Here is a 12,872-nt window from a genome sequence, read left to right on the forward strand (position 1 = left end):
CAGTTGCATTCAGCCCCAGCTCTTCCTCTTTAGCTTTTAATGAGCTCAGATTCTTTGTCCAGCTCCACCTCGCCCGGTATGTTGAGTTTCCCAGTTCCACTTGCACTCGGAACCGGGACATTCTGCCTTCCAAGTCAGAAAAATCAACTGGAACGCTCCAACTTACAAGGCGGACTTCACGCACCAATATGGCTGCCTCTCAAGTCAAGGGCAGTAAAACATTTTGCTGCTTTTTCTGCTACTCTGTCTTGCTGCTTGAAACATAGGCCTATCACTTTTTGCGCCTAAAAAAAATTAGCTTTCCTTTTTTTTTAACCGAATTATTTAAATACATTTTTACAAACGTGCAAACACCACCTTTACTTCATAATCAACATGTTTAAAAAGAACCTGGTAAATCAATGTGATCACCACATTTATCTTTGCCCCATCATGTTCACAGTAGAGTTCTGTCCCTTTAAGCAAATGATAACATTTCCGACTTTTAACTTACAACATCATAAAGATGAGTATTCAATGGACTTGCAATTTTGGCAAGAGGGAACTGGAGAGTAAACAACGTGCAATAAACCTGTTCCGCCACGCGGTGGCAGTGTTGTAATAACAATTCCAATTTAGTCGATTTATCAGAATTTATATGAAACAATTTTACTTGCAGAAGCAGTTTGAGCATGGACAAACACCAGAAATTGTAGTTTTGCACTAATATACATATTTGTAACTCTATGGCGAGCGACAGTCGTTTTAGTTTTGGGTTTGTGATGGAGGAAGTCGCATCCAAACAACGGCGAACTCCAGATGTTTCACTGTTGCAGTCCTGCAAAGAACCGGGAGTCGCTGCAAGTTGGCTTTTCTAGAAATGTTTAATTTGAAATTGAGAACATTATTTACTTTATTTACATGCAACACAATAAGAATACACTGTACAAGTATCCGCATGTGGATGGCACAACCATTTGTTTTAAGCTGCTGGAGCGGCAACACACTGCATAAACAAGCATTAAACAACGTGTAGTGGGCAAACAATGGCATTCCGTTACAAAAACAAGGCCTCTGACTATGAAGCCGTTCATGTTACACATCAAAGTGCTTGATAAATACAGCCAAAATTGAAATAAATGTGCTTGAAAGTGTCCTTTTAAGTATTTTATAAGATATGCAATGATTATTTTATGCTTGCGGGGAAGTTATGGGGTCATGTTCTCACTGTCATGCACACACAACCGTCCTGAAGCTGAGCTGAGTGCCATGTTTGACACATGAGTTGTCAGTGGTGGGTGTCTGATGGCAGGACGGACAGGCTGACTGTTGTTGTTTACGTTGGAGACGATGCCAAAATGATTAATTACTCTCTCTGTCAGAGACATTCAGTCTTGGCGACTGAATATGTGCGCAGTTTTGAAGAGAGGTGCATCCAGGCAGAAGAAATGGGCCAAAGAAGAGATGAGATGTATTATTCACAACATCTGCGATAGGCAGATTAAGATTTGGTCCTTTCGTTTTTCACTGCACGTGTAGAAAAAACCCAAAACAAACAAGGAAACTGCAGCCAATGATAGAGCGTCTCCTTATCCGTATAAAAACATGAGACGCCAGCCAGAAGAGTAGAGTAAACACCAAATAAATACCAACCTCAGCACTGCTGAAAGGTAAACAGCATGCCGTATGAAATGCTGACTCTGACGCAGCAGCGCACGCCATTTCAAAAAGCATCGAGTGCTTTGCAAGTGGACAAACACCGGACGCAACAACATCAAAACTCCCACTGTCATATTTGAGAACAAGTTCACCAGTAGACATTTAGTTATTTGATGTTGGATAGTTTTACCACATGCGATGGTTTTTGTAAACATGAATAAATAAATAAAATTTAAAATGATAATACACAGCGCTTTGCAAAAGTAATCATTCCCCTTTGATCGTTTTCAGATGTTGTCATAAACTTATCTGGCTATCTAACTCGAGGCTGGTGGGATATTCACGCTCGCCGCTGAGCGTCAATCAGGACAAACTGTTGAAGGCGTTTTGTAACAATCTCTCTTTATTGAGTGGTTGCACCAGTGGTACAGATGTGCAGCAGAAGGTCGGTGTGGAGTTGGAGACGCACCAAAGCCTTTGCAGCACCACCTGACAGAGTAAGTCGTGTTTTTAGCATGGAAGGGAAACGAATGGTTGAAACACTGACAGCTTTTTATTTATTCTATATATTTTGCTACATATTCAGCCTGTTTCTATCTAGTGCTTACTGTAGATAGAAATAGGCTGATTTCTGGACAAAAGCTGACAGTTTTTCATTTAGGTTTATGAGAATAAACCTCGGTGTCAGATGGTTTCAACAACTTAAGGCTATTTAGAACGGGATTTAAGACCCATATACTCACAGAAATGTTTCAACTCTGTTCAGCCAACAACCAATAAATTTGCATTTTCCAGGATAAATGCAAGATGGCTTGCTAGCTAGAAAGAGTTATGTTAGCTGCTAGTTAGCGGTATAGCCTCAACTATCTAGAGTCACAGAGGGCAATGAAAATGTCTGAGTGTGACTCGAACTTTTGCCTGGCAGAAAAGTCTAAAAAAAAGCAGTGATTAATATATTTAAGACCAACTTACTTTTTAAATAAATTTAAGACATTTTAAGACCTTAATTTAAGGCTTGAATTTAAAACTTTTTAAAGATGCACAAGCACACTGACAATAGAAGGGCTAATACAAACGCGTCAGTTTCCGTAATAACCTGAAAAATGGTGAAAAGGTATTAAGGGATATGACTACTTTTGCAAGGCACTGTCAATGGAGAACCTTTGCCAAAAGACACAGCTTCCCTCATTTAGCTCTGCTGCAAACCTTTGTTATCCCCACAACTGGTTGATCCAACAGGTCGTCTTCATGACATTAACTGTGCATTCAGCCCAAATACAAGCTGCTTTTCTCCTGCGTCTCAGCGCATCTGAGCCCATGCTCTCCGTTCTTCTGAAGTTTGTCATTTTGTTCCTCGTGCGTCTTCACCATGCAGAGAACACACAGGCGGCTTCGTCTGCTGGGCTCGCCAGTGCAGGCGTGAATCATTTACAAACTCTTCAAGGTGTATTTAAAGGTGATAAAACATACAAACTCTCACAGATGTGCAAGCAGGTGTGCAGAGAAAACAAATGACCTCTTGAAAGCGACACGGTTGCATTCAGAGCTGCGTTATGGAAAGGGCTCCCATAACCCTCTTCACTAAGCCAACATGAAGGGGGAAAAGAAAAACCTTTTACCAAATACTCTGGGATATTTTTAGCATCCCTTTGTCCTGCGAGCTCTCAGTCAGCCAGTACAAAAAGATCAAGTCGTGCCAGCAGTCATCATGCCCTCTCCCCCGACTCCTTCTCTGGGAAGTCCCAGGGACAAACGTCAACCATTTTTGCGCCACTTAGAACTGCGGGTTTGTAACTACTGCGCAAAGACTTCTCCTTCTTCTTTTCGGGGGATTTTTTAGTCTGAGCCAGGCTGCCATGCGCGTGCGAGTGCTCGGCATCACGGGAGAAAACCTCGGCGTCTCTGGTCGAGCTCCTCCGCCGCTCCATCGGCCCCCCGCCCTCCGACGACTGGCTGACCCGTCTCCTCTCCGACGGCGGCTTGCTGGACGAGCTCCGCCTCTCTCTGCTCTTCTCCCTCGCTCGGTCCTTGTCAGATTTGTGGTTCGACGAGGAGGAGCCCTTCCGTTTCTTCTTGTGTGTGGTGGGACTGTTGCAGGTCTTCTCCTGCTTGGGGGAAGGTGGCCCTCCGTAATCCCATGGGGAAATTTCTACCATCAGAGACGGGGGTTGGAGGAGGCTCCCTGTGGACTTGGAGTGGTCCGAATGGAGCCCTTTGGGTTTCCCATCAGTGGGGGTGACACTTTTCTTCCTCCTGATCCTGTCCGGAGAGATAGAGTCCAAATCTCCTCCCACCATGGGCTGTTCGTTGAACTCCCAGGGGCTCACTTCTGGCTTGAGAGGAAGAGGTGATTTGGGCGGCCGGGACTTCCTCGCTTCCCTTCCGTCCTCTCTTTCTCCTCCTTTATCCTTGGAGCGCCGTCTGTTGGACGGAGACTGCCCGGGTTTCTGTCTCTGCTGAGACCGGCTGACTTTAGCCGTCCCCGAACTGCTGCTGCTGCCTCTGCGGCCCGCGGGTGGTTCTACCGGAGCGATGGACACGTGCTTCTGGGTCTTTGCTTCGGAAGGAGTCTGGGCCTCATCCAGCTCCCAGGGACAAACCTCAGACACGTCGTACAGACTCCTTCCTGTCTCAGAGCAAATGGACGGCTGGCTGCCGCTCACCTGAAAAACAAGCAATCAAAGATGAGGAAACAGTGAGATCGGTTTCTTAAACTGCTGAGCTCAGGGCTCGAGTTCAGTTTGGGGATTGGTGTATTGATGATTTTGATCATTTTTGACAGAATATAATGTTTATTACCTATTTCACAACTTGTGATTATTTTTATTACGTAACACACTTTGAACTGTCTTGTTTCTGAAATGTGCTGCAGAAATAAAATGACTTGACTAAAGTGCTTCTGAAGTAATACTGACCATTCAAAGCACTTTATAGAGCCACATTTATTCAATTGGACCCAAACTCACACACATTTATATACTAATACACAAGTCAAGGGAACTGAGGGTTAAGTGCCTTGCCTAGAGTGCAACACTGGACACTGGAATCAAACCCACATCTTTTAGAAGTGATACCCTTTGAGAAAAAGTCGTCCCCATGTAGCCGTCAGGAAAATCTCAGTGGTAATGTAGGGCTCTGAAACAGGGACGTACAGACTTTTTGTCACATGGGCCAAAATCATCAGGTCAAAAGGACTTGGGGGCCAAATAAATAAATAAATCTTTCAAAGATGTCAAACTAATTTTTATTCCGGACCACATCAAGATCATGAATGTCCACAAGGGGGCGACTGTGGAAGAATTCATTGATAAAAGTAGCTGTTAAAAAACCATATTTCCTTCTTGCTTAATACTTTCTCTGCACTCAATGACTACCTCTTCATATGAAATACTTAAATTATTTTCCCCTTGTAGTGTGGTAGCATACAAAGAAAAAATTATTTGACTTTAATATTAAGGTAATATTCAAATACACAACTATTATCTTGAAGAGATCATGAATTAGAGCTAAATTCATGTAGTGACCTATTTATTCTTTTCACAGCCAAACAAAGCAGACAGATAGAAAGGAGGACTATCACAGAAAGTTCAAATGAAATGTGCTGAGCTTTCTGACAAAACGTGGCCCAGTTCAACATGTATCAATTACCTGCACACATGCACAGATTTACCTGTTGCTTCATGATTCCCATCTTCATGGGAGTCTTTGAGTACTCCACCGATTGGCTGATGATCATTTTGGGGAAATGTTCGGGCGTCTCATCCACTTCTGACAGAGTCCTCTCCTCTGGCCCCTTCTGGCCCTTCTTACTGGCGTCTTCCACACTTTGCGTCTTGCTGGAAAGTCCCGGCATCTTCTCCTTGGCGCTCGTAATGACGCTCAGGGACTTCTGCATGATGGAGGTCCGCAGGTGGATGGGTTTCTTCTCGTGAGTGAGGTTGTGGGCGCTGGCCGACTTCCAAAAGAGCGTGAGGGACTCTGTGGACTCGGCCGGCTCCAGCCTCGGCAGAGTGCTGGCCGGTTCCAGCTGCTTCTTGGTGTGTCTGCGGCCGATGAGGGAACCCAGGAGAGAGCCGTCCCCGCTGCTTCCGACGGGGGTCATTTTATCTCCTGGAACCGAGCCGGTTTGGCTCGCTGTTTCTGCATCCTGCTCACAAACATGGTCAAAGCTGAGCGACTTTGTCAGACCGGTGAGTTTGTTCTTCAGGGAATCGTCTTGAAGTTTTCCTGAAGAAAAGTAGCGTAAAAAGTCACATTCTTTGATGTCAAATACATTTTTTAACCTTTCGTTCTTCATAGGTGGTTAGACTCCCTGTCTGTCATTATTTTCCTTTGTTGCAGACAAAGACCCCTCTTCCCTCATCATTGTAAGGATCCGTGTAATACATGCACAAAACAGAAAGCATAAACTATGTGATATTCAGATTTTTATGCTGTCATTTATCAGTATCCAGTTTTACCAGGTCGTCGCTCAATGTGTGCAGAATATATTAATTTAGCTTTTGGAAATTTAACCAATCTTATCAGAAATGATAGAGGTTAGTTAACATGTTTGGTTTTGAGCCAAATGGGTGACTTTTAATCATAGTTCATACAGTTTCCAGGAATATTCCAGAAGCTTTCACTTTAACCGACTCAATTTAAGCCAAGTGTGTTTGTTCCTGCTGACCTAAGTGTTGATTAAATTATGTTGAAGAAACTGAAGGTAGTTCTACTTTATATCATCCATTTTGTGCAATTCACCAACATAAGTTAAGTTGTGATAAAATAAACTCTTAGCGTGACGCTACCAACACTTTCCAGAGAGCTTAATTTGCTCTCTGGCCATAAAACATTCAACCATAAAGTTTGTTCATATTGGCAGGTTTACGTTTCTTTTATGTTTTAACGTGTAAAGTTTGCAGCAGGGACTTCGTTCCTTCTAGCTTCCCTCCGGACAGTAACACTGGTATCCCAGCATCCTCCAGTTAATGATCTCCAGTGAGCTTTTGTGGTTCTTTGCTTCTTCCTGAACCTGATCAACTTCCTGACATCTGAAGGCGACAGTGTGGAGAGACGATGGTTGAAACTATGAAACAATGACTAATGTTCTAAAAACGAAAATAACTCAGATGAAAACTAGCTTAATAAAAATCATTGAATGTTGAAGTCAGTAAGAACTGTTTATTTATTAATACGACATTCATGCTGATGATGACTGTGTGTAAACTGACTAGAAATGCTCAACTTTAAGGTTTGAGAAGTTTCCAGAAAATGGTGTTTCCTTTCCAGAAGATTACTGAACATAACTCAAAGAATTTAAAGAGCATTTAGTATATTTTTTTGGTCTTCTTTCCTGACAGATGTGAAGCTAAAATCAAGTTTAAAGACAACATTAATTGAAAACCAGGTTTCATTTCCTCCATCCTGCCGCTGATTCGAAGCTGTGAACGTACCTTGATGGCTCGCCTCCAGCTGGTTTCTCCTCAGGGTGCCCCGGTTGCTGCCATGTTCACTGCCGTCGTCTCGGCTGCACTGGCGGTGTAAGTGCATGGTCTCTGGGATCTCTGTTATCCGCTTCATCAGGGTGCGACCCAGGCCTTTCTTTGAGTTGCGCTTCTTTTGAAGGTGAGGGTTGTTGGCGAGCATCTTCTTCCTTTTGTGGACCTCCAGCTGGGCGTACAGCTTCTTCAGCTCTTCCTGTATGAGAATTGCATTAATGTCCTGTTACACTTATCCACCTATACAATTAGATGCAGGTTTAAAAAACGACTTCTGAATGAAAACCAGTACTTAATGAAAAGCACTTTTTTTTTAAAGCATTGAAAATCATGTTTCATTTCTGGTCAGGATTTTAAAAGCTGCGCCACCCGTATGTCCTCTGGGTCCAAGCTGTGCTCGCTCCAGGCGGACGTGATGCTGCTGTTCAGGTAAGAGCCGGATCTTCCCATGTCCAGCTCCTCTTCGTAGGCCTCAGTGGCGATATCGTCTCGGGCCTGAGTGCCTTTGGTCAGGAACTGGACCAGATGGAAACAAAGTGTGAAGACTGAGTCCACAGTGCAATAACCGTGCACCGCCCCCAACTTTCCCATTAGTTTAGAATAATATGCAGACTGAGCAGATGTATATTTTGCTCAAGGACTTCTTTGTTTGTTACACTGCAGTTAGAAGCAAAGAATGAACCAGCTGAAATCACTGTCACTTTGAGACTTCTTGTCATTTGTTAGCAATGGATACCACTGCAGAAGGTAAAGGTCATTTTATTTATGTATTTTCAGTGACAAAGCAATGCAAAGCGCTTTACAGGATTTAAAAGGAAATACAAACAAAATAACAAATCAAAGAAAAGAGCAAAAGAAAAAAAGCTAATGATGTTTATCCAAAGTAAATAAACCAGATACTCCTATTCAGGTTGGTAGATAAGTATAAGTAAGTTTCCTATTGTCTAATTCCTTTTGTGGTTTGGAAGAAAAGGAGTCTAAAAAGTAGATGCTAAGGACATTAGAACAATGTAGAATTACCTTTGGAAAACAATTGGGCCTCCTGTGTAAGAAAACCTAAGAATAAATGTATACATCATCAATAACTTCAGGACGTTCATATCATCCCAGCAAGCTAGAGGAGCGCTCAAAAGCTTTGACTGGAAGTGAGCATGAGCCCTACTAAACACATATTATGTCGAGGACTTTTGAACAATGGCTTTGTGACTGGAAAGGTAGCAAAAGCTGCGTTCCTGTTGACCATATAACTGCTCAGTTTGACATTTTGAAAATAAAGTTGTTTAATGGAAAAACGTTTTTTGATAAAAAGCTGACGATATTTGTTGCGGCTTTGCACACCGTAGTAAAATTGGTTTGTTTCACAAAACTGCAATCGAAAAACTTTTTTTTGTAACACACAAGTCAGAACTAGGTTTTACTACTGGTAGAAACCACAAAGAAAACCACAACAATAGGAAATAGTTGGTAAATCATGGTGCGACATGTTTTTTTCAATGATTTATTACGTGAACAAACATATTCACATGTAATTTTAATTGCCTTTCTTATTCAATGGACACAATGCAACTGCAAAATTAGATTTTTTCTATTTTTTCGTGCCCATTTGTAATTGAACCACCTCTACTGAAAGCAATTCTGTCCTAAAAATAATAATAATCTAGCAAGAAAAAAAACCAGACAATGGTAAGCTGGTGATAAATGTATATCTTCTTTCTGAATGTTTGGAATGTGGAGAAGTAAAGGCGACATCTACCATCAGATTGGCTGACGCTGTGGGATCCTGACACAGCCTATCTGTGAGGTTGATTTTCATCCTAGGCTGTGCATCCTCCAGTGGCGCTGGCAAAAAGCACGCATGAATACAGAATAGATTGAAAATGTCCTCCAGGAGGAACTTCTTCCGACAGCCCAGACACAATCTGGTGAGGATCTCTGGATTTCAAGCATTATTGAGCATCGCGTAATGCAGCCAAAGAGATAACAAAGAGGCTCAAAGATTAAAACCCCAGCGAGAGCCACTCACAAAGCAGGTGGCTGAACAACTCCAAGCACCGATAAGATGAGAATGAGTCACTATCAGCCAGGATCTGACCCAGGAGGTCAGACACAGAGATCCAGACTGAGCGAAGAAAGAAAAGCGAAGAATGAAATGCTGAACCATCAGCGATAAACCAGAAAAACATGTTGTACCTCAAAACCCTTCAGCCACAAAAGTCAAGAGTTTCTCATTAATGTATAGGAGGACCCAAATACAAGAATCACCGAAAGCTTTATTTTCATAAACTAAGTGCCAAGAAACAAGAATGATCAAACAAAAGCAACAAAGAGCCAAACTAATTCAATACCAGGCAAGACATGAAGCACAAAGCGAATTTAGACCACAAGACAGCAGGACAGCAGGAGCAACAATAGGTCTGACAAGGAAGGATCTGGCGAGGGAATGGCTCAATAGAGAGGCTTAAATAGCAGGGAGGGCCGATTGCTCAAATGCTAAACAGGAGAGAAGCTGATAACAGCCTGCAGCTGCAGGGAAAAGCAGTAAGCCAGAGAGAGAAATAAAGAGATTAAGGGAAATGACACTAAGTACGCAGGTATCAGTGACAGTCATCAGAATCCAAAACGCAAGGATACCCTGAAAGCACCACGACTGACAAAGTGATTGATTAGCAGAATCTTGATCAGTAGCGACTGGTCATTAGGGACAGCACTGAACACGTCAAATCAACATAAAACCTAGGTTTCATTTACTAATACAATCTGGCATGTAAATACTTTTCTTCTGTTTTGATGGATTAGAAGTGGAGAAGGACTTGGTCCAGTCTCAGTGGGGTCATACAAATGCGCTGCATGCAGGAGTTACTTCACTGAACCGAATGGCGAGAGTTTGCTGCTAGGCGGCGTGCAGTATGTCCTTTTCTGCACAGATATACAAAATCTGGTCTCATAATAAATGGAGGTGCATTAGAAAATATGTCTGTTTACTCAGTTTTATCTTCTATTTAATGCTTTCCTGGTCTCTAAGTTATATCTGTGGGACTGGAGGAACATTGCACTTTTAACCTTACCTTCTTCCTGTTCATTTTCTTATTCTGATACATCTAAAAACATTAATAAAGGATTTAATATGTGTCATAACTTTATATAAATCTTATTGTAATGATTGGGCAATAAAACTGTTTCATTTTTTTTCATAGGTTTTTGCAGGGCTGTTATTGCTAATCCTCAGCAAATTACTTTTCTCGCCCCGAGAGAATATGAACAGCAGGGTGTGAAAAATGCACACTGATGTTGGTGTTTGTTTATTTAATATTTGAACTGATTAATTTTTCAGTCGATAAATACAACACAACTATGTTTTTTTACTGCTTGAGGTCAAATCCAACCGCAGACGACGCGAGGTTTTCGAGAAACAGCAGGAAGGATGAATATGTGTCTCAATTTGACTTGCTGCCTTTGAGCAAGATCAAACAAACTGTACGGGTAATAAACAAATTAAATAAAATACGATTCATTTTCAGTGGGACTAACTTTCCAGAGAATTTGGAAAGTGGTAAAAAACTAAAACAACTGAGCAACAACTGGACCAAAAAACAAAGATAAAAACTTTAAAACAAAAGAAATGTTCAAATGTTTTACGTAATGTATTTATTAATAATAAAATATGAAGCAATTCTTAACATAAAGGATTGATAAGACAGAGAGAGATGTTGATTTCTTGTTAAAAGCCCCACTCTGTAGCGTTTGTTCAGGCTTTTTTTCCCCCCCAAACTGTTGACAAGACAATCAAATTTATGTAGAAAAATAAACGACATCACAACCAACAGCTATTCAATTTCCACCTTTGTTTGAATCACACATACGGGGGCCAGAGAGGATGTCCACATATTTAGTCGGGCTTCATGAACAGATGTTCTGTGAAATTAATGTCCTCCCATTGCGCTCAATTATCCCAGTGTGCTCAACTGGGTTGCGCTTCTGAAGAGCCTAATTAAGAAAGTATAAAAAAACAGGGAGAGCATTTCTCACGCAGCAGGGGAAAGAAACGTTTCCCATCAGCCCTAAAGACACCCACAGGAGTACTCGGCTAAATTACAATAACCACTTAAACAGTCTGATTGAGTTTAAGGTAATGATAGTAAATGAGCCAGTGCGGATTTGAGCACCGCGTCTTGCTCATATCAAATGGACTTAGGCTGACGAATAAAGTGCCGTAAATGGATATTTACGGCCCGTTGATGGAACAGCCTCATGGATGGAGATCTGAACGCCGTCCATCCTCCAATACAGTGGCAACATTTTCTCAGTCCAATGTTATTAGTTTATGAGCAGGCTGTTATGCAACTTGAGAGCAGGGTTTCACTATGTTTTATTTATGAAAAACAAACACAAAGAGAAAAAAAATGTATTGTGTTCTCGTGTGGAAAAGAAGGTTTTACAGCTACTAATTTGCACTAATTTTACAATTACTATTTAATTGAAATAAATCTACAAAACTTCCACACTCATGCCTCTGCTGAGATCACATGAAGCACAAGCATCTTTAGAGCACATCCATTTTTTATTTTCTTGTTGCCGCTTTATTTACATGTTTGTTTGTTTTCTCAAAATCAAATCCACTGTCCTAGAAAATCACATAACTATGTACAGTGATGCACGCCGAATACCACATTAACTTATTTTACAGATGGTGAAGTTGCATTAAAATCTATTTGAAACATTTCTGAAACAATATTTCTCATCATTAGTATTTGCTGCAGCTTTGCTGTTAACAGCAGCTTTCATCTTTGCTTAGGGTCATCAGAGGCAAACCCTGGGTGAGACACTTGAAAATGGATCCTTTGCAACTTAAATACAAATGAGACTTTTCTTATTTGGCTTAGAAATCTGTCAAAAGTAACCTACAAAGTGATCGGATCAGTGCACAAAAGCTGCATTTGTTGAAATTCTGCAGTATAAATCCGTAAGTCGTTACTGTCAGAGTGCATTTGTTGGTGCTTTGCAAACCATTGAAAGATCAGGCATGAAAAGAGAGACAGTCTTCATCAGTAGTCCTGCACTTATTAGTACATTTTTAAATATTCCCCCATGAATCTAAAGTTAAGAAAAAACACATTAGAAGATTTATTAGGCCATTCAAGTGAATGAAAATCAAAGTAAGTTTGGAAAAGAAAAAAATTAGAAGTTATGCGTTGCTTTATAATGCATGATTCATGTAATTTATTTAACCTGTTTTATGCACTGACAGCGATAAATCTCTCAATATTTGGCAATTAGAGCAGAACAGAATTCCTTCACATTTGAATAAAGTTTTCTTTTGTTTTGCTTCACCACTGGAAAAGATATCAAATCCAAAAAACTTAAAAATGTTTGAATTCGCATAAAAACACAGTATAAATCTGGCCTCGCTGACAATATAAGAGTTGAGCCCCGACTCAGAACGGCAGCCGACGTGTTTTGTAAAACCGTCTCGTTACCTTTGGAATGAGCAGCAGCCCCAGAGTTACAGTCACAGTCAGGTGAGTGTGAACAAAGAACAGCATGAGCGTCCAGTCCGGGTGAAGCCCTGCAGCGAGAGAGAACCTGCAGGAAAACATCAAACCAAGAGCTTTTTATTTAAAACAGCAACCTGATCATTATTCCTAATGCTGTTAACATAACAGAACTGGTAAATGCTCCTTTAAGCTTAATGTTTGATGATTTTCACACCATGAATGTAAATATTTCTGAACATCTAAATGTTTTGAATTTTTTGTT

At 41.2% G+C, this 12,872-nt stretch overlaps 1 protein-coding gene across 1 annotated transcript in view; it reads right to left on the bottom strand.

Annotated features, from left to right (window-relative positions):
- Positions 1-850: 850 nt before the first annotated feature.
- The window catches only part of LOC129362059 (probable G-protein coupled receptor 158), a 71,049-nt gene continuing 59,027 nt past the window's right edge, over positions 851-12,872 (bottom strand). Inside the window, exons 9-13 of the mRNA XM_055033381.1 lie at positions 12,593-12,698; positions 7,488-7,634; positions 7,074-7,317; positions 5,309-5,865; positions 851-4,301 (exon numbers count right to left, since the gene is read on the bottom strand). Coding sequence (XP_054889356.1) covers positions 3,345-4,301; positions 5,309-5,865; positions 7,074-7,317; positions 7,488-7,634; positions 12,593-12,698 — 2,011 coding nt within the window. The 3' untranslated portion in view covers positions 851-3,344. The remainder of the gene's footprint in view (positions 4,302-5,308; positions 5,866-7,073; positions 7,318-7,487; positions 7,635-12,592; positions 12,699-12,872) is intronic.

This window comes from Poeciliopsis prolifica, unplaced genomic scaffold, assembly GCF_027474105.1.
Source record: "Poeciliopsis prolifica strain line A6 unplaced genomic scaffold, Auburn_PproV2 SCAFFOLD008, whole genome shotgun sequence".
Lineage (NCBI taxonomy): Eukaryota > Metazoa > Chordata > Actinopteri > Cyprinodontiformes > Poeciliidae > Poeciliopsis > Poeciliopsis prolifica.